Source organism: Thermobia domestica, chromosome 13 (assembly GCF_964235325.1).
Source record: "Thermobia domestica chromosome 13, izTheDome1.hap1.1, whole genome shotgun sequence".
NCBI classification, from domain to species: Eukaryota; Metazoa; Arthropoda; class Insecta; order Zygentoma; family Lepismatidae; genus Thermobia; species Thermobia domestica.
Window position 1 is genome coordinate 95,645,232 of NC_137466.1, and position 27,521 is coordinate 95,672,752.

Sequence of the window (27,521 nt, forward strand, 5' to 3'; positions counted from 1 at the left end):
TCACTTTTATTTGCAATAGATATGGTTTGTCTGAAGCACTTGTGTGTACAAATGACTGGTACTATAATGAATAAAAATAAAGTGAAATAAGGTGAAATTCAAGTTTAACAACATTTTGCCCGCCCCTGATAATTTAACGCAATGCGTGAAAGATTTTTGGGACATATCTGCATCAGTATGTACCGTTTCGTTACTAAGGATCACAACTGAAATTACTGTTGAAAGTTATTCGGAATGTAACTGTGGATATCTCAGTGAAACTCATATTCTATCACATGCAAGAAGACATAGAAAGAAAAGAAGAGAACCAATATCATGCAGACGACTGTTGAACAAAACCAACGTTTGTAAACATTGTTCTAAAATTGCATTGTTCGACAAATTGGTTTCGCATTTCAGTTGATTCATTTTTGCATCAAACCATTGCCCGCAATCAAAATGGTATGTGCCATTTAACAAGAATTTTACGCACTTTATCCCATTACAGAGACATTTATCTCTTATAAAAACACATTTCAAATAACTTTGTTTCGTAGATACAATTTGCAAAAACTAAGGCTCTCATTTGCAATTTCACCGATCCTTCCCGCTTCACTCACTTACGGAGTGAGGTTAGGGTAAATTTCTAGGAGTTAGATTTCTTCCTTTCCATTATGTCACTTTCACTCTAATCATCTTTTCGATTGTTGCAACATTCCCGAGCTACAGAATGATAAATACCCTATGTGATTTCCTATTCGAATATTTGTTCGGTGTTTTCATATTAGTGATACTGGACGTTTTACCTGATATAGGTACCATGTCTTGGAGGTCATTTTGAAAACGGTGACCCATATGAACGATCTTTTGCAACAGGACTATTTAGTTTTTAAAGATATGTTGAACGAGGTATCATTCACCCCATGTTTCCATTTACAATTTTGAGGTTGCGCACTGGGGCCCCATGAAATGTGGCCCTGGGAGCCTCCGCGACAATATCAAACGATGTGCCACATGACATTTTCTATTTGAGTTTTTGTTCGGTTCATTTATGTTCCACCGTTTTCATATTAGTGGTACTGCACGTTTTACTGTATCTGATAGAGGCAACAAGTCTTGTCGGCCATTTTGAATACAGTACTCGATATGAAAGATCCTTTGCCACAACGATTTTTAGTTTTTCAAGGTCTATTGAACGAGGTACCACTCACCCCTTGCTTTCATTTAAAATTAAAGTTGGGCCCCCGGGAACCTATGCAGGGCGAACCTGGGTGGCACCGCGACCATATATATATATATATATATATATATATATATATATATATATATATATATATATATATATAGAGAGAGAGAGAGAGAGAGAGAGAGACAGAGACAGAGACAGAGAGAGAGAGAGAATTCCATTTGCATCAGCAGTGGATTTTGTTTCCGGAGAGGCTTGAGGAACGAGTAAGAAACATTTGCGTTATACGTGCAATGCAAAAAATTATCACAAATTTATTTCGGTAGGGGTTTAAGCCCGATAACCACCCCCTAAATACGCCAATGTACATCAGTCAACCGTTATATTATCTAACACAGCAACGAAACAAATTTTGAGTGAAGGCAATTTTAGTATCTATCAATATCAATATTCGAGACGAGACCGAGACTTTCGAGACTGACCTAAGTCTCGTCTCGGTCTCGTCTCGATTTATAGAGGTCTGTCTCGGTCTCGGTCTCGTCTCGGTATATAAAAGTACGTCTCGGTCTCGGTCTCGTCTCGGTATATAAAAGTACGTCTCGGTCTCGGTCTCGTCTCTTTATATAAAAGTCCGTCTCGGTCTCGGTACCATCCCTACCTCATATGTATATTCACTTCACCCCAACGTGTGGGGTGAAGTGAATAATTTATATTGTATGATTCATTTCTTTCTGTACATATTACTTGAGACACGATATAAACCATACTTGTATTTTCAGAATGCAGAAGGTCTATCTTATTCATATATGCTATGCTACCATTTCTGTGTGGGATTTTTTTTTACACCATTTCTGTGTGAGACTTTCATGCTTAATATGTTCACTTCCCCCCGAATTACTCTCTAAAAAAATGATTTCGAGGTTGTGAGACTTACCATCATGGGAAAACGAGTGAACCATTTGACACAAATTAGTACTTGAGCCGACATGGGAGTTTATAATAATTTAATTTCCATCTAAGGGAGAAAGAGTTTAAACTTCTTGCAAAGAATAATGCCATACACGCATTCTTACCGTGCGAAGAACAGAAGCAAACACTGAAGTATGAGGTGCGAGGTCGTAGATTGAACAGATGTGGAAGTCTGGGAGTGTAGTCCCCAGCCAGCTGAAGGTTAATATGTTGATAATAATTAAACTATTAGGCCTATATTTAATATATACATATATATCGCTTGTATTAATTTGAATATCCGTTATTGTTAAATTTACTACAGCTATGCTTGTAAGATGCTTTTCACGCTGGAATTATACAACAATTGTTTCACCTTCTGAAATTATTATTTCACGTAATTACCAGAGGAAAAAATAGATGTTGGATATTCATTTTCAAATTTTATACATTTACAAAATTTTAAGCACTTTCGCACTTTCGACTTGTGCAATACTACAAACCACAGCTTATTTATCCAAACCGTATTTTGTAGAATAATGTATGATTCATTGTACACTGATAGTGTGATTCAATATTGGAAATTCAACTGTCGTATTACATAGTATGTGTTATAACTAAAAGCAAATAAATAATAAACTAAGAAGAAACACAGGAAGTGATTAGCTTTTTTCTCTCTTTTCTTTTTTCTTTCTTTCTTTCTTTCTTTCTTTCTTTCTTTCTTTTTTTGTTAACTCTCTACATTTATGTTCTGGGACTAAAGAAAACGGCGCTGATGATAATTAGCTAAATGGTGGAATAAAGAGTAGGAGGAAACGGGAGAACCAAGAGGAAATTCACGCACACGGTGCTTCTCTAACACAAAACCCACATAGCTTGAGCTCTTATCCAACCAGGAAGCCCACACACTAGTAGTGAGCTCTCTACTCACTGAGCTCTCTACTCGCTTATTACATAGTAAGCCATCGCGGCATCGTGCATAATTGTTTAAATAGGTATTTATTTATGTATTGAACAAATATAAGACTATTGACTACCTATTTGATTGATTTAAAACTGTCCTTCATACGTATAGGTCTATATTAAAATTCTTTAATTCGATTTAAAGTTGTGAAAGAAATGTTGGTATCTTTCATTTTTTTCTTCTCTATATTTAAACAATTTTGTTTTGGAATTTTACTATCAATATAGGCTACATTATAAACAGCAAAACACTTAGAAAATTAAATTCTCGTTAAGATAATGGAAATGTGTTACTGATTAGTTAAAGGAAAACGTATTAATATAGTGAGTAACGATCACTCATAATTGATATACGAAGAGGCACAGCTACTGAAAAGTGGCTCTGGTACGAAGAGTTCCTGGATCAATCCCCAGACAAATCAGTTTGTGGTTCCCGAATTTTTTTTGAACACCTTTTGATTTTATTTTCCATTCTGTTTTTGTGTCTTTCACTTTTTGTACTAAGGTGACGGACTTTACTTTGAAGTATGTAAAGAACAACTTTGTGAATTTTTCTTTGTTTCTTAAAATCCTTGCGGCATAAAAAAGTACTTATTGATTCAAGATCTAATTCAACGATACCACCAGCGTTTAATAATTAAAAAAAAAAGTTAGGTCCGGAACCTGCCACGGAAGTTTTGGGATCCATAAATATGATACGGGGGAGTTGATCGGGATTCTAAACAGTTCTACATCAATAGATACTCACAAGTGAAATCTTGTATGCGTGGTAATCATAATTTTCAATGTAGTTACCTAACCAAACCACTTGGTCTAACGCCCTGATTTGTGGGCCTGAGTCGCTCCACGCCCGATTACTGAGTCTGTCCTACGGAACTACTTTAAACCTAGCGACGAACGTGTGGTCAGCGCGACGCGTCGCCCTATTGTAAACCGGCCGTCACATTTTTTATTCACATCACTCCCCAGTTTTGCCTCACGACGCTGTGTAGACGCCGAAAAATTAGAGAAGCACAGGACGGGAATCGAATCTGGAACCACGCGAATAATGCTCTATCCATTAGGCTACGGTGTCCTCCAATGTAGTTACCTACTATAATAATAATAATAATAATAATAATAATAATAATAATAATAATAATAATAATAATAATAATAATAATAATAATGAAGAAGAACGTATATTTCAAAAACATGTAACAACCCTATATACATCTATATATATAAAAGAGAACGCACAAATCCTTTGTCCGCTCATCACGCTAATACGGCTGAACCGATTTCTTTCATTTTTGGGGGGTTCTTAGGATTTGGACCCTAGATGGTTTTTATCATATCACTTTAATTTTTAATTACCAGTGTCTTGAGATAATGGACCATTCAAGTATCCATCCTTTGTTAGTTATTCATCATAGGTAAAAATAAACGTATTTATATGCAACCCGCATGACCCTGTGACTCGGCGGGTTAACATAAATGACAGGCGTTATAATGGTTTTTATCATATCACTTGAAAGCGAAAAAGTAAAAATTATCTAATTAACAAAGTTTATTGCGTTCGGGGGTGACCGCAGCGAAGCGGGGCGGGTTAACATAAATGACAGGCGATATAATGTTAACATTTACTGCAATCTTCTATGGTTTTTATCATATCAATTGAAAGCGAAAAAGTAAAAATTATCTAAGTAACAAAGTTTATTGCGTTCCGGGGTGACCGCAGCGAAGCGGGGTGAACGCTGCTAGTATAAAATATAGTGTAAAAACACTATCGATATATATGTATATTTTAAACTTTAACGTCCCACTATTATACACCGAGGCTACGGGAAACAAGGATGATGAGATGAACTAGAATAATGGGATCAAGAAATTGGGAGAACCCTGAAATAATCCACGAACACATTGTTTGTGCATCACAAGGTTCACTTAGCGCGGACTGGAATTGAATCAGGGACACCACGCATCAGAAGTGAGTGCTCTACCACTGAACCACGGTGGCCCCCATTATTGAGTTCTTAAGGGACTTTCCCATAATGAAATTATATTGTTTGAAGTACGTTGTAAGAAGTTTAGGTTATTAGCAGCATATTAATTTTCTTTATCAACCTTATGAGTTTTTCTTTCTTCACAATTTCTTTCACACCAAATATCAATAAACTATATTTTGCTTAACCTGGAAAAGGTGGGTATGAATGGTTTAGTATAAAATGGGGAAAGATCAGATTAGTTTATGTAGATATGATACGTACTCTTTACTATTTAAAAAGTAATATCAGAAAGGTGCCGACTTCGGCACTAAACTTCCTCACTCCCATTCATTAAGTTGTATAAAATCATTCAGCAGTTTACTAAAACATTTATTTATGAAATAGGAACAAAATTATAAAAAAGGATTCTCGAGAAAAAAATTGAAGAAAATATCACCAAGACGCTAAACTACTCCTTGTTGATGTTTCATTTGAAATGATATGTGCTTCCTATATTGTAGGGTTGTTATTGTGTTTATTTATTATGTTTACTTAGAAAACATGAACCAATTCAGTAATTTTTAAGGAAATCTTCTGAGAAAACTCACCCCATGAATAAGCTACCACCACTTGAAGATATTAAAAAAGAAAAAAAAAAGAACTTACTCCACACAAATAGGATTGTTAGTGAAATATGAACAAAGTTGGCTGAGCAGGTCTCAAGAAAACCGTCCAAAGAAAACTTACTCCCGAGAATAAACTACTCTTTGGGGATATCTTCACAAGAAACTGCTTACACCATATTATAATGTTATTAATGAAATACAGTTAACCCTGTTTTTAGCGAGGTCAAACGGGGCTCGCAAAATTTTTCGTTAAAGGTAGGTTTTCGGTTAACGAAGTAAACAAATAATAATAATAAAAAAACATGTATATAATAGACATACCGAAATAAAATAAAATACCATTCGTAACTTAGTCAATTTACAGTAGAATTAATGCACGCAAAATTTACAATGAACACAAAAAGTAGTATGCATATGTTAACTTTATTATTATTATTTTTTTTTTTCAATAATCAAGGAGGGTTACACATTATCGCTTAGCTGGTTGACTATCATCAAACACTTTGGCCTGAGAAACCATACTAAGCATACCAGTGTCACTTCAACGTTAGGCAAATTATTGCAGTTCCTTTAAACTTTGACAGCTTCTTAATAAGTCTTTATCCTACAATCTTCTCTTCCTCCATTCTCTGTTCTCCTTTACCACTTTTCGTAATATAATTCTCAATTAGGGTATCTATGTATTTTCATTTTGTCTATTTTGGTTTGCACACCGCAGGCAACGTAGTGAGCTTTATGTACTACAGTACCTGAGCTCTCATTGAATATCTACAAGTTTTCTAAACGTTGCATTTCGGAACTTGAAATTTTCTGTTAAAAGGATAATTTTTACTTCCATTATCCGCGTAACACAGTTTGCGTTTAATGAAGGGAAATTAACAAGTTTTTTTGTACTTAAGTTATGGGAACATAAAATATTTCCGTTTAAGACAAATTTCTGTTTAATGAAGGGTCTGTTAACGGAAGATTTTACTGTATTTGTTTATTTATGAAATGTGAAGAAAATGGCCTGAGCAGTTTTATTTATTTATTTATAATAGGTTTCATTTACAGTACTAGGCCATTTTACACTGAAACATTTCAATATTCATGTACCGGTACCCAGTGGTGCCCACCCCCCTCATGTTCATGACGCACCCCCCTCAATTGTCTATCCGTAGGTGTTCTTCCATGAAAAAAAATCTTTTCGATTAATTTTTACACCCTCTCAAACATATTTATATAGATTTTTTGCCCCCCCCCCCAAATATTTCAATGACGCAGTTTGCGTCCTAGTCCCCACTTGTGGGCACCCATGCCGGTAACATAACAATAGAATAACAATTTGAGCTCAAGATGGTACAGCACAACGCAACATTACGAAGGTAGCTTATTTATAAAGGATCTGAAATTATACCGGTACTCATTTGAAAAGTCGTCGACAGTTTCTGGTAACTGATTATAAATGCTGACAATTCGGTTTAGAATGGACCTTTGGACAATATTTACTCTCGAAGCTCGAGTGTAAAAGAGATCACTAGATCGTGTTGTAGCGGGTACACGAAAATTGATCTGACCTTTGATAAAACCGTCTGGAAAAAGTCACCCAAGAGTAGATTACCCCTTGTAGGTTTTCCCAAAAGAAATAGCTCCAGGAAAATATAATTTTTGTTAATATTTGTTTACGAAGTATGAACAAATTCGGCCGAGTAACTGAGAAAATTCTCTGAATAGAACTCACCCCAAGAGTAAAATACGGCTTATTGACTTTTCAGGATGCAATTAATGCCACATTATAACGTTGTTAACAAAATATACGTATATTTATAAAATAGAAACAAATCATCTTTTTTTTTTGAGAATATTGTCCAAAAAAAATTACATCCAAGAATAAACAACCCCTTTTATGGATCTTTGTGCCTTTTTTTGGCTTTCGAATCTTCTTGGACTTCCTCTTTTAGAATATTTCGAGAAAAATGGCTTACATCACATTATAGGATAATTAACGAGATATTTACTTAATGAAATATGAACAAAACCGCTACGAAATATTCGAGGAAATCGTCCGGAAATCATTCAGCTCTAAAAGTAAACTACCCTTAGTGAGTGACGAAAAACACTTAGGCCACTTTTATTGATAATATATTTATATATTAATGAAATACATCTAAATGTTTCTGAAAAACTTGTAAGAAAAAACTCCTCCTCCTCTTCTAGTCAGGAATAAACTACCCCTGGTGAGCTTTTCAGGCGAAGTGATTTACGCTGTATTATAGGCCTGTTAACGAAATATTTATTTATGAAGTACAGACAAAATTATCTCTGGCGTTTTCGGGACAATCGTCCAAAAAGAACTTCCTCCAAAGTGTAAACTACCCCTTTTGGATTTTACCTATAGAAAAATAAATTTTACCATATTATAGAGCTGATATTGGTGTATTGTTTTGTTAAGTATAAACAAAATTGTTTATACGATTATGGCCTATCCTGTCGACAGTGAGTTCTTGGGAACCATAGGCTGTAGAAAGATGTTTTCATTTATCGTTTACAAATTTTGAGTAGATTGTTCAATTCTAATTAAATATTTAAATAAATTGCCGTAATTTCTTTATTGCGTTTTTTTTTCAGAGGCTACACTGGAAGTATTGTAATTAAAAAAAAAAGAAACATCATATCCTACGAGTTGAGTTGAGTTGATTTTGAGTTAAACGTCCCTTTCAGCAGCGAGGCTATGTGAGACGTGGAATCCGAACCACATGAGCTGCCGCCAGGGAGAATAGTTTGTATTCTCTCAGTCATTAATTGCAGCGATGTGCTTCGCCCGAATGCAAAAACGTCCTAAACCTCTCAAAGGACTTGGGATGCTATTTTATTCAATCTAAATTATTTTGTATTAAAAATAAGGTTTAAAGTTGGAATTAGGATGTAATATTATGCAACTAAGTAGCCCATAGACCATAGATGCCAATGATTAAATAGAATTGAAAATACGGAAAATGGACTTAGGATATTTTTTTCCAATTCAAGTCCTATTTCAAATTTTATTCCACGAAGCTATTTCAAATTTTAGTCCATTAGTATTAAATGTACTATATGGTACTATACAGATGGTGATCAGAAAAATGGAAACATCTGTAGTTGGCAACGCGTCAGATGTATGGGTTGGCAGTGGTGTCGTGGCGCCCGCAGCGCCGGACCGCTGGTGGTGATGTGTTAGGTCGGTCTCCATACTACGTCAGGCGCAGTGGAACAGCAGTGTCCAGTGGCTGCAGCAGACGGAGGTAGTGTAAAGTGGGAGACCTCTCAGATTTTCAAAGAGGGCAAATTGTTGGTGCGCGGTTATGTGGAGTGAGTCGGACGGCAGTGGCTACTGTGTTAGGTGTGTCGCGTGGGACAGTGTCGAAGGTGATCACGGCCTACACAACACACGGAAAAACCACATCGGTGAGCGGAACAGTGGGGGGAAGAAAATCATGAGTGACAGGTCACGCCGGGTATTAAAGCGCATTGTCACGCAGAACCATCGTGCCACTGCGGAGCAAGTGACGGAGAAACTCAATCAGCACCTCCCCCACTCTGTTTCGACAATCACAGTCTGCCGCGAATTACATGACATGAATTTACAGGATCGTGTTGCACGGGCCAAACCGCTCATCAGGGACCATAACGCTTTCGCACGCCGCAAATGGTGCCGCGACCATGCAACTTGGACCGTTGAGGACTGGAAATGTGTGATATGGTCGGATGAGTCATCTTTCACCCTATTCCCAACCACGGGCCGTGTTTATGTGTGGAGAACGCCCAAAGAAACTTATGATCTGCAGTGTCTCCGCCCAACTGTGAAACATGGCGGCGGCTCGGTGATACTGTGGGCCGCCATATCATGGTTTCATTGCGTCCTGTGGTCACACTTAGCGGACGAATCACTGCCAACGATTATGTCGCAATTTGAAGAGACCACTTGCATCCTATGGTCCGGATGTTGTTCCCGGACAATGACGCCATCTTCCAGGATGATAATGCACCCATTCACACAGTTGGCGTTGTTGCAGCGTGGTTTGAGGAACATCGGGATGAAGTTCAACACCTCCCCTGGCCTGCCCAATCCCCAGATCTCAACATAATTGAACATCTGTGGTCCATCTTGGAAACAGGACTCCGGCGACGATTTCCACCTCCATCCTCCCTCACAGAACTGGCCGATGCCCCGTACGAGGAATGGTGTAAAATTCCACTTGCTACCATTCACGACCTCTATGCCTCCATCCCACGTCGCATCAAGGCTGTTCTGAATTCGAAAAGTGCCCGACACCATATTAATCTGGTAAGTTGCAATTTCGTTCAGATGTTTCCATTTTTCTGATCACCATCTGTATGTAGACGACACAATGATACGAGATCAAATAACGCGCTGTATTTAGGAATTTTCGGTATGCATTTTTAATTTCATTAACATTCGTCTATATTACAACATTGTAATTCACTGTTACTTTCTATTTGACTGTATGAACTTCAGCCAGCACGAAACCAAATGTTCCAGCACAGATTATCGTAAAATAATTTCACAGTTCCGCTTATTTATTGGTCCTCAACATACTTTGTGTAATTTTAAGTTCTGAAATTGTACACCATTCAGAAATTTTCTCAGCTCTGGGAAGAAATGATATTCTCTTGGAGTTGGGTTAAGAGAATAAGGTAGATTTTGGAAAGAAAAGCACACTTCTGTCACTTTTTTCACTTAGACAGGCAGTATGTGATCTTACATTGTCATGTTGTAGCAACGATTGGTTAAGAAGATTACTCGATCGGGTTTCATAAGCGCTTGTCGCAGTGAAATGAACAAAAAAAAAAAAAAGTTAGAATAATATTTTGCGTTAATTGCGTTCACTTTTGGCAGGTAAGCCACCAAGGTTTTTCGTCACAATCTCATAATACTGTAATTATTATCTTGTCAATTGAAGGAACATAACAAGCTTGAATTGATGATCCTTTTGATCTGCACCATGGCATTTCGTTTCAGAGTACTCAAAGAACAGGATACATATTTCATCAGTTACTATCCATTGCCATAGTAAGTTTTTATAATGAGCTACTAGCTCTTGAAGTTAATGGCAAAATGTCAAATCTGCGCTGTTTCTGTTCCGACCCAAACAGACGTTGTTTCTTGCGAACTAAATCCTTAATTACTTTCGATTAATGGTGCTTAATATTAACTTGATGTTTGCCACCGCCTATACCTTCTAATAATTATTATTGATCTGTCACTTCACACAACAGATTCTTCACAACTTCGCTTAAAGCTACAATTAGTCGTCCGCTATGGGGATGGTCATCGAGATACGTTCTATTAACTTTAACTAGAACAACCAATTTTATAACGTACTTTTCGATTCTGCAGGCTAGCAAAACACTACATTTAATAGTCATGGGCGGCGATTAGGGGGGGCAGTTGCCCCCCAATTTTTTTGAAGTGACCCATTAATGTATATAGAGTTTCATTTGGAAATGTAAAGTTTTTGTGTGTATTACTGGTTCGTAGAAAAAAATGTGCCATATAATATTTTTCGTTGCGTGAGTAGGCCTATGTATTGGTTGCCTTCCGTGGAGTTAAGAAACTACAGGAATTGCATTTTAATTGCCACGGAAAAGGTCCAAAAATTATCCTATTGGAGCGCAACAGTTCCAGGATACTTTTCTTTCTTTTTACAAGGGTTCTATACCTTAATCAGTCGCTTTGAAACTAACTGAGAGAATATTTCGCCAAAAAAAGGTCTTTCACGAGTTATTCTTTAATTGCACAAAAATCGAAAGTTCCTAAAAAGTCTTTCATCTTTCTAATAGTAAGGAATATTGATTAAAAAGAGAGTAATAAGAAACAATTTCTACCTTCTCCATTGAGTTGTTGATTTTGAGCTTAACGTCCTTTTCAGCAACGAGGCTATATGAGACGGAACCTAGTGATTAACGTGAAATCCGAAACACATGAGCTCCGACCAGGAATCGAAGCCGGGTCTCCCATACTTTTCCCATTGTTTTGCAGTGTAATATACGAGTGAAGTGGTGTGTTTAGAGGTGTACGAGTGTATATACAATTTAATTTAGTGAATTCGACATAATTCTAGGTTTTATAACTGGAGTGTGGAGTGATTCTAAGTATTGTTGTGTTTTGATATGTGTCCAAGAAAGTGAAAACTGCACCTAATGGCAACGAACATGTTTCGGGACGCTGCAGAAGTATTTCCTTAAGTACACCCTCCATTCCAAAAGAAACCAAACGTTTTAAAAAAACAAAAAAGCAATGTACATTTTGGAACAAATCATTTTTATTAATCAATGTATTCCCCTTCTGCATCGATACACATATTTGCACGCTCCAACAAGTTGTCAAACGACTTCTCCATGTCCTTTATTGGAATGGTCTTTAGGACGGCGGTCGTCGCCTTCTCAATGGCATCAATCGATGCGTGCCACTTTCCTTTCATCGCCAAATGCAGTTTCGGGAACAGATAGAAATCGCACGGAGCGAGATCTGGTGAATAGGGCGGATGATGCAACCGAATAATGTGATTTTTGACCAAAAATTCAGTTACAAGTCGCGAACGATGTGATGGTGCATTATCGTCCAAAAGAGTCCAACTGCCGATTTCGCGATATTCGGGCCGAATACGACGAATTCTTGCCAGCAAACGCTTCATGACCTAAGTAAAACTCTCCAGTCACTGTCTGGCCGGGCTGAGCAAATTCTTTGTGGATAATTCCTTTTGAATCGTAAAAGCAAATCAGCATCACCTTAACTTTTGACTTCACCAAGCGACTTTTTTTTGGGTGTTCCTTCATCCGGCGCTCTCCATTCAGCACTTTGCCGCTTTGTTTTGGGCTCATATTCAAAACACCACGTCTCGTCACCAGTTACAATCGATTTCAAGAAGTTTCGATCCTGCCGAGCACTTTTAACGATGTCTTTGCAATGCGCAATTCTATCAACTTTTTGGTCTTCGGTGAGTTTGTGTGGTACAAACAGCGAATTAACCTTCTTAAGGCCCAAAACTTCGGTCAAAATGCGGTATGCGGTCGTTTGAGGAATGCCTAATTCCATTTCAATAACTTTCACCGACGATTTTTTGTTATGTTTGATGAATTCACGCACTTTTTCGATGTTTTCTTCCGATAATCCGGTTCTGGGACGGCCTGATCTTTCGTCATCATCCAGCGTCTCTCTACCCGATTTGAATTGCCTGAACCACTCGTAAACTTGCGTACAGGATAGACACTCATCACCATATGCATTTTGTAGCATTTGGTGCGTTTCACTAAAAGTTTTACCCACTTTAACACAAAACTCAATTGCAGCTCGTTGTTTGAAACTCATTTTCCGACCGATGTACACAACACACTGACAGTTGAAACGCAATAACTTTGTTGCCGTGCATCCAAATGTCATGACAATTATACCAGTTGTCAATGAGGGACCACGCCATCTACCGCTAAAATATTACAACAGATGGCACTAGTGGTACTATTTGTTTTCAAAAGTTCGGTTTCTTTTGGAATGGAGGGTGTATGTCGTAGCATACGCTTGTAGTAATTTCTGTCTTTCATTTTCTAAGAGTAATAACATACATTTAATAGCATATGTGGAATTAAAAATATAAGTTGTTCATTAATCCCCAGTTTCAATATAACTTCTACAGAACAAGCTTCATTATTCATTACTCTGATTAATATTATCCTATCTATTTATTTGTTTTGCAAATTTCTTATTAAATACTCTGATCACACAATTTTCCAGACAGAATTTTATGATGTTCATGAGCAAGAAATTAAATCTCTTCTTACACCTTCGTTGTTTAAAAGTACAAAGGGCTAGTCCCTACTTGCGTTGCTCTTGTCAATTTGCTTAATAAACTATGAAATACGTTATAGATATTTTAACTGAAAAAATAGTATCCTATTAGTTATACAACCTTTTGTCAAATAGTGTTAGAAACAAACAAGGAAATTAACATTAATATACAAATATTCAGGTCTTGCCCCCCTCTCACTTTTAACGTTCAATTGCCGCCACTGTTAATAGTTGAAAGATTTCCGATGTTTTAAGTCCATCTTTCCCAAGAAACAGAACAATGACTCTGAGTTTTAAAAACGTCTTACTTTTAGAAGTTAACATTTATAGAACACTCGTACAGAGGCTAAATTGAAATGTGACCAGCATTGGCTAATATTATGAGACAAACATTTCACAACTTGTTTGTGCTCACAAGTGTTAGTTATCAATTTTGAATATTAATAAGCGGAGCAACAATTCCTAAGACCTTAAAAACATTCCTTGTGCTTAAATAATCATTACAGATATAAGATTCGGAAGTGAATATCCAACAACTGCGTTCTTACGAGGCACTTTTTTCTTTCTTTCCTTACCTTTTATTAGGACACTCAATGTTTTGAAGTATTGATAATACTGTATGTTCAAAATAATTCATTTTTATGTAGGCATTGTACGTATCTTACCTGATACTAGAAGAGTAGTTCCGTTCATGGCAATTGAAATATATTAGAGGGCTTGGTCTTAGCTATCTGAAAAGAAATAAGCGTTAATATTAACTCTTGATATTCTATCCGTCTAAAGTATAAATTATTCCTAACATCATAACTAGATAATATTATTAGTAATGAAAACCATAGTCTACAAAATAATTTTAAGAAATCGTATTATCAAACTAATACATACAGTAGTAAAAGATATATAACTTAAATTCTTTTTAGTTTAACGTCCCACGATTGTCCTCCGAGGCTAAGGAAGATAGTGATAATGAAATGGGAGATAAGAGTGGAACGATTAAATTCAAAGGAAACTCACGAATACGGTGTTTGTCACTATAAAACACACATCTGCGGGAGAAGATTAAGTTTTAAATAATGACTTGTCCATCAGATTATATCTACCGGAGTTGAATCATATTCTGGTGTAGTTATTACGGAACCGTTAATTTACGAAATATGAACAAAATTATAAGGCACTTTCGGAAGACTGTATCGAAGAAAATACCTCCAACAGCAACCTACACCTTATTGGTTGTTTTGAGAAGAAATTAGTCATATCATATATTGTATGATTAATACAGAAATCTTTATTTATGAAAGTGTCTAAGTCGTTCTTGAGCAAATCGTCCGTAAAGAAAACCATGAAGAATAAACTACCACTTGTGGACTTTTTCACTCGAAATGACTTATGTCTATTATAGAATTATAAATTAAGTATTCATAAATGCAACAAGACCAAACTAACTGAACAGTTTCTGAGCAAATTGTGTGAAAAATACTCACCTCCAAAAATAAGCTACCCCTTGTAAATTTTAAATCTAAAAATGGCTCATACAATATTGTAGGCTCTTTGTGCAGCATTTATTTAAATAATATGAACAAAATTCTCTGAGTCATTTTTGAGGGAAAAAAATCACCCATAAAAGTAAACTACCTCTTGAGGACTTTTACATGAAAAATGATAAATGCTCAATTGTAGATTTCTTAATGGAACTTTTATTTATAAAATATGAATAAAATTGCCTTAGTTGCTTTTGGGAAATCATCCTTAAAAAAAAAAAAAAAAAAAACTTGTCCTCAAGAGTAAACTGCTCCTTATGAATTTTAATTGAAAAATGATTTATACCACAATGTAGATTTATAAATTTAATATTTATTTTCCAAATATGAACAAAATTGCCTAAGTCATTTTTGAAAAGTTGATCTGGGAAAATACTTCCAAGAGTAAACTATCTCTTGTGAATTTTAAATGAAAAATGATTTATAGTATATTGTAAGTATCTTCATATAACATTTGTTACTAAATATAAACAAATTAGGATGAGTCATTTTTGGGCAAATCATCCTAGAAAAACTCGCCCTCAAGAGTAAACTACTTATCAACTTTAAATGAAAAATTGTTTATACCACAATGTAGACTTCTTAATTTAGTATTTATAAGACATGAGTATATACAAAACTCCTCTAAATTTTTGGGATGGGTATTGACCTATCACTTAAATTTGGAAATTGCCAAGAAACAAAATTTGATAAATATTCCCAAATATATACTGCAGTAAATTTGGGTGACCGTGCTTATTCCCTTCTGTGGGTAAAACTTGTCAATTATTATTATCGCCACGTATTTGCCATGTGGTCGGTTATTGACATAATTTATCTTTTTTGATGAGCCTTTAACGCGATATATAATTAGATGGTTGAGTACAGGAGTATATTTACTTTCATAGGATATAAGTACATTGATGCACTCATTTCAATTCTTGGAATGAGTACATTAGCCCACCTTGAAATTTGGAAATTTTGAAAAAGAAAACAAAAATTTGGTAAATTTCTCTATGATTCGAATATATATTTCTGTAAATTTGGTTGGTTCTGTTTGGTCTCTTCATGGGTAAAAAATTGTCAAAAATTTAAAACAAATTGTATATTTTTAACCTACTATATTTTCTTTGACAATGTCTTATTGTAATATATGCTTATATAGATGAGTGCAGGAGTCAATTCTCTTTCATGGGATAAGTAATTTGTGTGTCATTTAATGCACTACCAAAGGGTACCAAAACAATTATAAAGAAATAGGATTCAATTCTGCTCACGTTGTATAAACTTATTCTGACATTTATGATTGCATCATGAAATTTTTGTAAACAGTGTTGCCATATTCCTTTATTCTAAACTGATTCGATTCTTTTCTTACACTTGTAATTTTTTTTTAGTAAACTACACATTTTCAGGCAGTGTAAAAATTTTAAACACAATTTTCAAACCAAAAATTAAAAAAGAAATAGTTTTCAACAAGTAAAAACCAATTTCGAATTAAACATTTAATCAAAAAACTTCCAATGAGTGCAAAAATTTTTCAAGCTTGCAGAATTTAAACAAAGATGTTCAAACAAAAAATTAAAATACCAAAAATTAAACTAAAATTTACTTTAAAAATTCCAATCAAAATTTTCATCCTAAAAATTTCTCAAAAATTTTCAAACTAAAAATTTAAAATCAAACAGTGACAGAAAAAAATACCAAAAATTTGAAACCTTTATTAAAATTTTAAAGAAAGTTTGAAAGTGATAATTCAATCAAACTGCATCAAGAATAACTTTACACTGATCAGCTAGTTCAGATCGCGCCAAGAATAATTTTCCACTAATGACCTTAGACTGTGAGTTGTGACTAAATTTCAAGGTATGAAATTGCTGTTGTTGCATATGAATTGATTTTAATAATTATATATCAGGTATCAAATCTGAAATTTGCTGCACCAATGGTCTTAGACTATGGATCGTAGCTACAATCCTATAGATGACGAACACTCCAGTTTTCAGAGGGTTTTACGAAGGAGATGAAATCTATTCTTGGGACACTGAATGGATTGCAAAAAAAAAAAAAAATAAATAAATAAATAAATAAATAAATAAAAAATAAAAACTCCATGATATCTTTTACCGTTTTTGCTCTGATACCTGTCAACATACAGGCGGGCAAAGCTGTTTTATAAGACTTTCGACACTTACGCATTGCATAGTTTGGATATCTAAAAGGGAGGAAGAACGTGTCTTTCAATGGATAAGAAGTTTGCAAATCCTCAATGGAGAAAGAGTTATATATAACGTATACACTTTCATGCGTTTTCTTTGAAACGTGTAAAAGTGGAGTTATACTGTCAACCTATACAGAGTGGTGGACTGCCTCCATGAAAGAATGATGGTACAGATATTGGGAGGGATCATATACCAATTAAGTTGAGAGAGGGCGAGTATAACGCCATTTGTAGATGTTTGTTGCGATAGACATCTCATACTATGTCTATAACCAATATGCAGTAGCTGTAACTACAGGTTAGCCGATTTACGAGATACACAAATCATTTTGTGTGTTATTCCAGAAAAATAATGTAAGTATTTCAGGAGAATTTATTCATTTGCGTTATTGAATATTTGCTGGAGAGATAGCAATATGAACAGGAGGTCGCGCCGGCCATTTATCTGTTCTTCCGCCTAGACAATAACATATACATACATATAATCATTGTCAAAAGTCTGAGTACAACACTAATTTTTCAATATTTTCGAATTAATAGACATTGTGTCTATACAAAACCCTGTTTTGCAAAATAACATGAGGATACGAAAATGCATGATCCTGTTTACATTGAGACACATTTATTGAGGAAAACTGTTTTGAAGTAAACAATTAAATAACGAACAGACAACTAGCGTCACGCTTTGTCTGGTGATGCATCATTTCAACGACGTCTAGTGGTATTTATACGAACCTTTATCAGTAGTTGTCTGTTTAGTACCAAAAAAGTTATGTGTGTATATGTGTGTGCTATTTAATCGAGTCGTATATGGGTAAACTTAGGTTCGAATATGTGAAATGCGATAATGCTGCTTTCATGCGCGTGAATTAGTAAATTAATGTGAAGGACGTGAAAGTAGTATAAAATGCAGAAGAAAAGTTGTGAACTAAATACCGAGTCACGTGCTCAAGTGTTTATTTTGAGATAAGAGAGTATTCTCTGAGGACAATCGCTCCGTGGTTGCAGATATCAGTCGGGGCAATGCGTCTGACTGTTTAAAGTATTGTATGGAAACTAATTGGTCCTCCAAAAATAACAACTTCTCCTGAGGAAATATACATTAGAACTACAAGCAAACTGAGAAGATGTTTAATCGCTCCGGAAGTAACAACACAACTACGGAAGAGCAATTCCCATTTAGTATCAGATGGGGCAGCTGTCCGAAACCTACAAATTATTGTCTTGGAGGTGCGATTGCAGCAACAAAACCACTTCTTCGAGCAGGAAACATTTCGAAAAGGCACTCTTGAGCAAAACTTAGACTTTACCAATAAACAATGGAAGATGGTACGAATCTAAATTTCATTTTTTCAGTTCCCAATGCCAGATGTTTGTGCGTCGACCTTCCAAAAAGCGCCTTCATCCCGACTCTGTAATATTTACAGTAAAATACGGAAAATATAGTATCATTGTGTGTGGATGTTTTACAGGCATTCAAGTTTGTGATTTAAATCAAATCAACAGAATAATTGACAAAAACGTATACTACAACATTTAAGTGAGGCATGCAATTCCATTAGAAACGTGGATTTTGTGCCATATTGTAACTTTGTACTACAACAGGATAACAATCCTAAACATTCTTCCAAGTTATGCAGTAATTATCTGCAAAGTAAAGAACAGACTCACATCAACACAAGAATGGAAAAACTGCCATGGCCTTACAATTTTCACCCATCGAGCTCTTGCGGGATGAATTCGACTTGCGGAGTGTTCACATGACACTCAGTGAACACTCTGAAAAGCTCTTCAAAGCTGTTGGAGTCGCAAAAGTGGAATTAATATTTCAAACCAATACTTGTGATTTGTAAAGCTCTTATCAATCGGCACTTGATGAACACATATTCCTCAACAAATTTGTCTCAATGGAAACAGAATAACAGTGTATTTTCGTTTCATTACACGAACATTTTGCAAAACAGCACCAGCAAACAGAGGTATTATGAATAAAGCGTATTTTATCTGAAAAATTCTGAAATATCAATATGTGCTCAGACTTTTGACAGTGTCTGGATATGTAATGCAGAATTTCTGTGTTTATTTCTTTGTCTCTTATACAAATCCACACCATGTCTGCAGTGGAAATGTTGTTGGATTTTTATCATGCCTCTTTCATTAAGATGCGTATAATAACGGGGAGAGGGATTTAAAAAATTGTCAAAATGGACTATCTCAGGAAGCCTTCAAGTTAGGGAGGTAAAACTTGGCATACAAACTCTCCTTAAAAATTAGTTGACGTTTATATCCCAGCGTTTACAAAATTTTCAATTTTAAATGGAAAGGATTCAAAATTGATGCGAAAACTAGAGTGCTTCATGAATTCTTACATCGTTTAAAACCAACTTTTGAAAATAGTTAGCAGTTGAGTCGTCTGGAGTTTTATAATTAACGTTAATTTCAATGTGTATCCTAAGGATGAAGGGATGTTTAAATTTCTTCCAAAAGTTTTTTTCTTTACGCAGTTTATTCGCCATATTTGGCACTCTGATTATTTTCTCTTTTCAAACTTGAAAAAATTGCTCAGTGGTAAAAATGCCAACAACGAAGAGGTGGTTAATCGCTATTTTGAGGAAATTCGAAAATTCCCACTATAAGGAGGGTTGAAGCTATTGAACATCGCTGGGAAAAGTACATCGAGTTAAAATATACTATGTTGAGAAATAAAAATAGTTTTTCTAAGCTTTTTTGTTTTCTTTGTTAGGTTGGATACTTTTGGGACTACTTTCGTATATATATGCCTTAATAAATTCTGAGAGCTACTTATTATTATGAGTTTGATATATCCGTCTCCTTCAGCCTAGCCGGCATTACTGTGGGACGTAAAACTTAAAGATTTCATATATGGATCATTCCATGTCAAATCACCCAAAGCACTGTGCTTCAATGTCTCAGACTCTCTTCAAATTTTTCATACATAAATATCAATGAAATTATGCTAAATTATTTTTTTTCGATTTTTTGGATGAGAAATGGGCCGGAGAGAAATTTTTGAAAAATGTGAATTTTGCACCAATTTCACTTTTTGGCATTCAGCATCATGGAACAAAATTACCATAACTTCCTTATTTTTGAAGTTATTGTGCTCATCCAGATGTCAAATGAAAGCTTCATTTTTGCTTTTTCAGTAGATCCTAAGTAACCTTGCAAAAGGTTACACTGTCAAACATTAATGGGCACACAAAGCAAATTTTAGGGTTTTTACAAATTGTGCCATTGCTCAAAAGTTACAACTATGAAACTTTTGAAACCTTTTTCGTACATTCATCTTAACACGTACAGGGTATGGTTAAAAAATAAAGAGGATGTTTTTTGTATTTTTGTAATTATTATATTTTATGTATGGAAATATACAGTTTTAAGTTTTGTTATAAATTGTGTCATTGTTCGTAAGTTACAACTATGAAATTTTTGAAACTTTTTAAATAGAATTATCTTAGCACATACATGATATGCTAAGGGTGCTTTTGGTATTTTTGTAATTATTACTTTTTTGGTATTTTACATGTACGGAAATATACAGTTTTAAGTTTTGTTACAAATTGTGTCATTGCTCGTAAATTACAACTGTGAAATTCTTGAAACCTTTTTTGTAGGATCATTTTAGCACATACATAATATGGTTTAAAAATAAGAAGTGTGCTTTTGGTATTTTTGTAATTATTATTTTTGTACGTCAGAGTGCAATTCATGAATCTCTCTGGGCCTTCTATATTCTACTGGCCAGAAAATGAAGACTTTTGTTGGATACCTTTTGAAAATATTATCTGGGAATATACTGTTCCATGTGTTACAAGCCAATCTGCCGGACTTACGCAACTGAAAGCAAAATTAAAAGAAGACATTGTATCATCAATGAAAAGAATGAGCTGTGAAATATAGGACACAACAGTTTGTATATAAATCTATGTAATTCTAAGAAGTATTACTGGTATGTGTGTTTATTATTTTCATCTATGTACATTAGTCTATTATTTCTTATTTCTGTTGATAGGGCTTGTAATAATCACTTAATCCCTTACATTGCTAGGCCTATATTTTCCATTCACAAAACAGCAAGATTATTACAAAAAAGGTATCCCTTTTTGTTATTTAATCATATCTAGTAAATGCAAACTGATCCTATAAAAAGTTACAAAAGTTTGATAGTTGTAAGCGATGGTACAATTGGGAAAAAAGTTGAAAGTCATAGTTAAAGTACAAAAATATATATTTAGGTAATACCAAAACTACACATTACAGCAGTTCTATTTTTAAGCATACCTAATATTTACTAAGATGATTATTTGAAAAAGTTTTAAAGTGTGACAGTTGTCACTTCAGAGATGGCCAAAATTTTCCGAAATCGGAAATTTCACTTTCCGGATTTTTTCCGAATTCCAGATTTTTCCGAAATCAAAGTTTTCCAAATTCCGATTTTTTTCCGATTTTACTTTCCGGAATCCGGAAAGTAAGAATTCCGGAATTGGCTATCACTACTTCAGAGGAAAGGCATAATCTGTTAACAACAGTAAATCTGTATATTTCTGTACATTTAAAACACAAATAATAATAATAATAATAATAATAATAATAATAATAATAATAATAATAATAATAATAATAATAATAATAATAATAATAATAATAATAATAATTACAAAAATGCAAAAAACACCCTCTTTATTTTTTAACCATACCATGTACGTGTTAAGATGAATGTACGAAAAAGGTTTCAAAAGTTTCATAGTTGTAACTTTTAAGCAACGGCACAATTTGTAAAAAAATACCTAAAATATGAGTGTAACCTTTTGCAAGGTTACTTAGGATCTACTGAAAGAGCAAAAATGAAGCTTTCCTTTGACACCTGAATAAGCCAATAACTTCAAAAATAAGGAAGTTATGGTAATTTTGTTCCAAGATGCTGAGTGCCAAAAAGTGTAATTATCGAAAAATTTACATTTTTCAAAAATTTCTACGGCCCATTTCTCATCCAAAAAATCGAAAAAAAAATAATGTAGCATAATTTCATCGATATTAATGTATGAAAAAATTTTGAAGAGAATCTGAGACATTGAAACACGGTCATGTTTTAAAATTAGGTGATTTGACATGGAATGACCCATATATAGCAGAGTGGGAACCAATATCTGATTCTGTTTTCAATGGAAATACCATGCGCAACATTAATGATTTCACTCCTAAGGGAAAATATTATCCTGGATGTTTCAATAGGGGTTATTAGTTATGCTATATGATTGTTTTCCATGCGTGTACCGTACATATATAATGTAAGCTTTAGTCACATGCTTTGCTCCAATATCTTTGTAATTAAAAATGAGTAGTTGTAAGGAAAAAATGTCCCTAAAGAAGAAATGAATGTGATAAAATTGTTATCATGATGTGATTGATGAAGTTTTTCACAGAATACAGGGAATACATTAAAACAATATTGTTTCACTTTCCATTCTATATCTCATTGATTATGTACTTTATTTTTTATAGTGTAGCTTACGAGGCAAATTTGGGACAGTCTTGTCACAAAAAGGTGTCATCAAAGTGTTTTATTCTCTCGAAAAATATATTTTGCTACTGGGAAACCTCTTTCTTGTCTCGAAAAGTATATTTTTTCTATTGGAAAACCTCTTTCTCGTCTCGAAAAGTATATCTTTTTCTATTAGAAAACCTTCTCGTCTCAAAAAGTATGTCTTTTTCTATTGGAAAACCTCTTTCTTGTCTTGTTTCGCATAAAGACAATACTATCTTGTCAATACTGTCTTGCACTATTTATTTTTCCCAATAATGGTTGCAATAAAAATTCTCATGATTCAATGTTCGAAACAGCTGTTTGTTATTATTATTATTATTATTATTATTATTATTATTATTATTATTATTATTGAGTTTGGTTTACCAAAAACGACTTAATATATTTACTCTATCTATTCGTGCACAGTAAAAAATGAGGTGTTGAAACAACACAAAATGACTACCATTTTAGAGTGTTACTTGTGTGTCAATTCAACACCAAGCATTTTTTTACAGTCTACCCATTTAAAGGGTTGCGCCCTTTCTTCGGGGAAGTGTTGCATTGATATTGTGGAGGCTATAACACCAAGCACATCGCCTTCAGAGCATATCAGAAATACCTCCTTACTGACTCTGAGTATTTGCATTGTTTTTTATTGTTTGGTATGAGCAAAGCTTTGCGAAATATATTTCGCATTTATGACAAGTAACTAATAACATTTTATGTGTTTTGTAATGGTTACAATAATATTGTTGTAAACCTGTGAATCATCTGACAACAGTTAAACAGATAGGAGTGCTTCCATCTATCTTCTTTATCTGTTATTCTTGTGTTTTAGCACGTATGAACAGAAGATGGCAGAATTGTTGCCTACGTAACTGTTGTCAGACGATTCACAGGTTTACAACAATAATATTGTGAGCGATTACAGAAAACATAGAACATTATTCGTTACTTGGCATAAGTGCCAAATATATTCGCAAATCTTTACTCATATTAAACGATAAATACCAATGCAAATTCTCTAAGGTAGTAACGAGTTATTTCTGATACGCTTGGAAGGCGATGTGCTTGGAGCTGAATTAACACACAAGTAACACGCGAAAGTAGTAATCATTTTGTGTTGTTTCAACACCTCATTTTTTACAGTGTGTGTCCGTCTGACACAAATTCTCAACAACTACCTGATGAATCACCATCCATTTTGTCAGGATGTGGAGGGTCAAAAGTTAGAAATATTCATTGATGGAGGTGATGCAGTCAGTTGATCCTAAGATATGGACAATCAAAAACTGATTCCTCATGTATTCCTGTGAGAGTACTTATGGATATCATCCTTGCTTGATGGACTACCCGCAGTGTTGTTGAGATTAGCGAGTTAGTATAATTCTCAGAATGCAAAATACTAATTTATCATTAGAATACAACGTTGAAATGCAAGTAAGTGACTTTGTACTCGACAAATCTAAAGTCTTAAACATTCGCTATTTTCAAATATTCATTCGCCTTACTAAAGCTTTTAAATGGAACATGAAAGCTAAGAAGAAATGCTAAAATTCAAACTTCAATTTCACGTTGTGTACAATTTGATATTGCTACTTATATTATTATTATTATTATTATTATTGAAATATGTTATTATTTAGTGGACAGAGAGCTCAGTCGTAGATAGATAATGTTAGCAATGTCATTTCTGACCATTACCGTCACCTATATGACGCATCTAAGTCCATCTCTTATGAGAGTTGACGTCCCTCGGCGATCACAGCACCCCCGGAAAATTGGGGAAGAAAGGAAGCAGTTTGGGACCATTATGTTTGATACCATCCCGACATTTACCTGGTGTGAATGAAGAAAACCCAGGAGAAACTTCACACAGGATGGCTGACCTGAAAAAGCTATTACATCTTTTGGGACCGAATGTCTCCATAGGGAATTGAACCCGGGACTGTTCGTATCAAGGACGAGAGCGTTAGCGAGTACGCAACGCAGAGCCACTTCAGTGGTATTCTTATTTCAAGTGTGAGGGGTTTCTAGTTCGAAACCAGGGAATATGAGTTTGTGGTGGAGAACATTGCGTCATGGATTTTATGGAGGTTCTCTTGTTTCCTCCCACATTCTGATTTCACCATTTTTTCCTATTTATTCCTTCCTATTTTTGGAGACGTCAGTTGAGACTAGAAGTACCTTTTTTAAAATTGAGACGAGATGCACGAGAGACACGAAAATTCTCGTTTTGTTTTCGAGATCATAATCGATACGAGACGAGATTACAAATTTCTCGAGTCTTGTGGGTAACAATAGTTCACCCTATTCTTACATCTCAAACACTATTTTAGTGTAAATGATTCATAGTATAAAAGCTATAGATTAATAAATTGATTGTAGGAATGTAATGAGCACCACTTGTCAACGTTTACAGAAACACTACACTACACTGTTGAAAATACTTTCTTAAATCTGAGAAACCGTTTCTTATCTGTGCACCCAGAATCAGGCCCGTATCCAGGGGGGTCTGGGGGGCCGGGCCCCCTAAATTTTTGCGGGCCCCCCTAAAATTTTCACGGTAGGTTTGCAAATGAACTATAATATGGTGATGGACTATGATATGGTTGGATCGGCCCCCCCTAACTTCAGCCGCCCCCCCCTAAATTTTTGGGCTGGCTACCGGCCTGCCCAGAATATCTTTTCTTAGAAACAAGAGTTTGAAACTCTCATTAATGAGAAATGAAGAAAAATAGACTAGGTTGTATAAAGTGGGTCGAGAAAATATACTGTTACTTTCCTTATGAATGAGAATTGCCAAATCTCATTTCTAAGAAAATATTGTCTCGGTGCATAAATAAAAAATAAAATAAAAAAAAGGTTTCTCAAATTTAAGAAATTATTTTTAACAGTGTAATTATTACACAATAATGAACATGATTTAAATATGTTATATCACATCCCTCGTGCACCTCTCGTGACGCAGAACGATTCTGATAACTTTCAAATAAAATGAAGAAAAAAAATATCAGGGCGTATATGTTTGTACGTAAATTCACAAAACGAGACGAGAAAAACTAAGGCGAGACTTCTACAAAATTTACGAGAGAAGAAGAGAAACCTAATTCTCGTTTCGTCTCGTGGGAAACACTACTCCTACGTCAATACACTGGCTATATATTGTGACACGAAAATTATCTGCATGATTAAATTCTCATTCGTGATCAAGTAGCTAACACGTGATCCCACCTTCAATTCGCTGGTTGCTGTGTTTGGAGTTTAGCGTTCATTTTCAGTACCGAGGCTATATGAGACATTGGCCTACAGTTTAACGCGGAATTCGAAACACATGAGTTTCCACTTGGAACTTGGGTCTCTCGTATCGAAGGTGCGTACACGAGGAAGTTCAGAATTCGATTTGTTGTGGGAATATTTGTCTCAGTTATAAAGCCAAGTAGTAGTTCCAACCACACGATAAGTCTCGTTTAGGAATGGCCAAAGCTTTCCGGAATCTGGATTCTTCAAAATTTATTTTCCGGAATCGGAAATTTCACTTTTCGGATTTCGGAAAAATTCTGGTGTCGGAAAAATTCCGAAATTGGGAAAAATCCTGTATTTAGAAAATAAATTCCGGGATATTTCCGAAATCACATTTTATTTAAATTCCAAATTGACCCGAATTCCGGATTTTTCGAATTCCGGAATTTTACCGAAATCGGAATTTTCCCGATTTTACTTTCCGTATTCCATCCCTAGTCTCGTTTCATATACCTTTGATGCAGAAAAGGAACTATGACGTAAAACTCAAATTAATCAAACAACTCTTTGTTTATTTGACATATATGTACTTTATTTAATGCATTATCTCTCTATATAAAAGAAGTCCGGAATGAGTGACAGACTGACTGACCAACACCTAGGACAAACCGCTTGAACTAGAAATTTCAAACTTTCAAAACGCATAGAGTTTGCAACGATCTTAGATACCAGTAAAGAAAGAATTTTGAAAATTCGACAGGGAAGGGGGGAATGGAAAGGTGGCAATTATTATAGTAAAATGTCTATATCTCCGAATCTTTGAAGGATATAAACATAAATTTTGGCACATGGACTTCCTATTTAAAATAATTAGACACATATTTCACCATTTTTTTAACTCTTTCCCTACAAGGGAAGAAAAAGGGGCGTGAAGTAACAAGGGTGGGGTTACAACTGTTAAAACAGAATGACCACATCTCGAAATCCTTTAAGGTAAAGACATGAAATTTGATATTTAGACTTTTCATATAATATAATCAAAGATGTGTCTCATCATTTTTAGGTATTTTCTCTACAAGGAAAAAATAAGGGAAGATAAAGAGGCTGGGAGTTGCAGTTGATAAAATAAGATCACTTTATCTCGAAATAAGGAGATGAAACTTGGTATGTGAATTTCTTATCCAAAACAAATGGCATATGCCACAGCGTTTCCCGAAATTCCGCTTTTAACGAAAGAAGAGAGGTAATTTCCATTTTTCTCACAAGGAAAGAACATGAACCTGTCAACGGGACTTTCTAATCAAACCTAGTCCATTCGATAAACATAACAAAGATATGTTTATGCACAAAAAGTTTGGTGCTATGGACAAAGGAGTCAGTCCCTGGGGCCCATTGACCCTGTTGGCATAAAGAAAATCGTAGACTCGCAGTGAAATAGCTATTGCATCAACACTGTTCATTGGAAAGTCATGGTTTATAGTTCATTCTTTTCAGCATGAAA

The 27,521-nt window shown here is 34.9% G+C and overlaps 1 protein-coding gene across 1 annotated transcript in view; it reads right to left on the reverse strand.

Moving 5' to 3' along the window:
- Trissin (trissin) overlaps positions 1-27,521 on the reverse strand; it is a 74,819-nt gene that overhangs the window by 18,396 nt on the left and 28,902 nt on the right. Inside the window, exon 2 of the mRNA XM_081737563.1 lies at positions 14,157-14,222. Within this exon, the coding sequence (XP_081593689.1) occupies positions 14,157-14,184 (28 nt within the window). The 5' untranslated portion in view covers positions 14,185-14,222. The remainder of the gene's footprint in view (positions 1-14,156; positions 14,223-27,521) is intronic.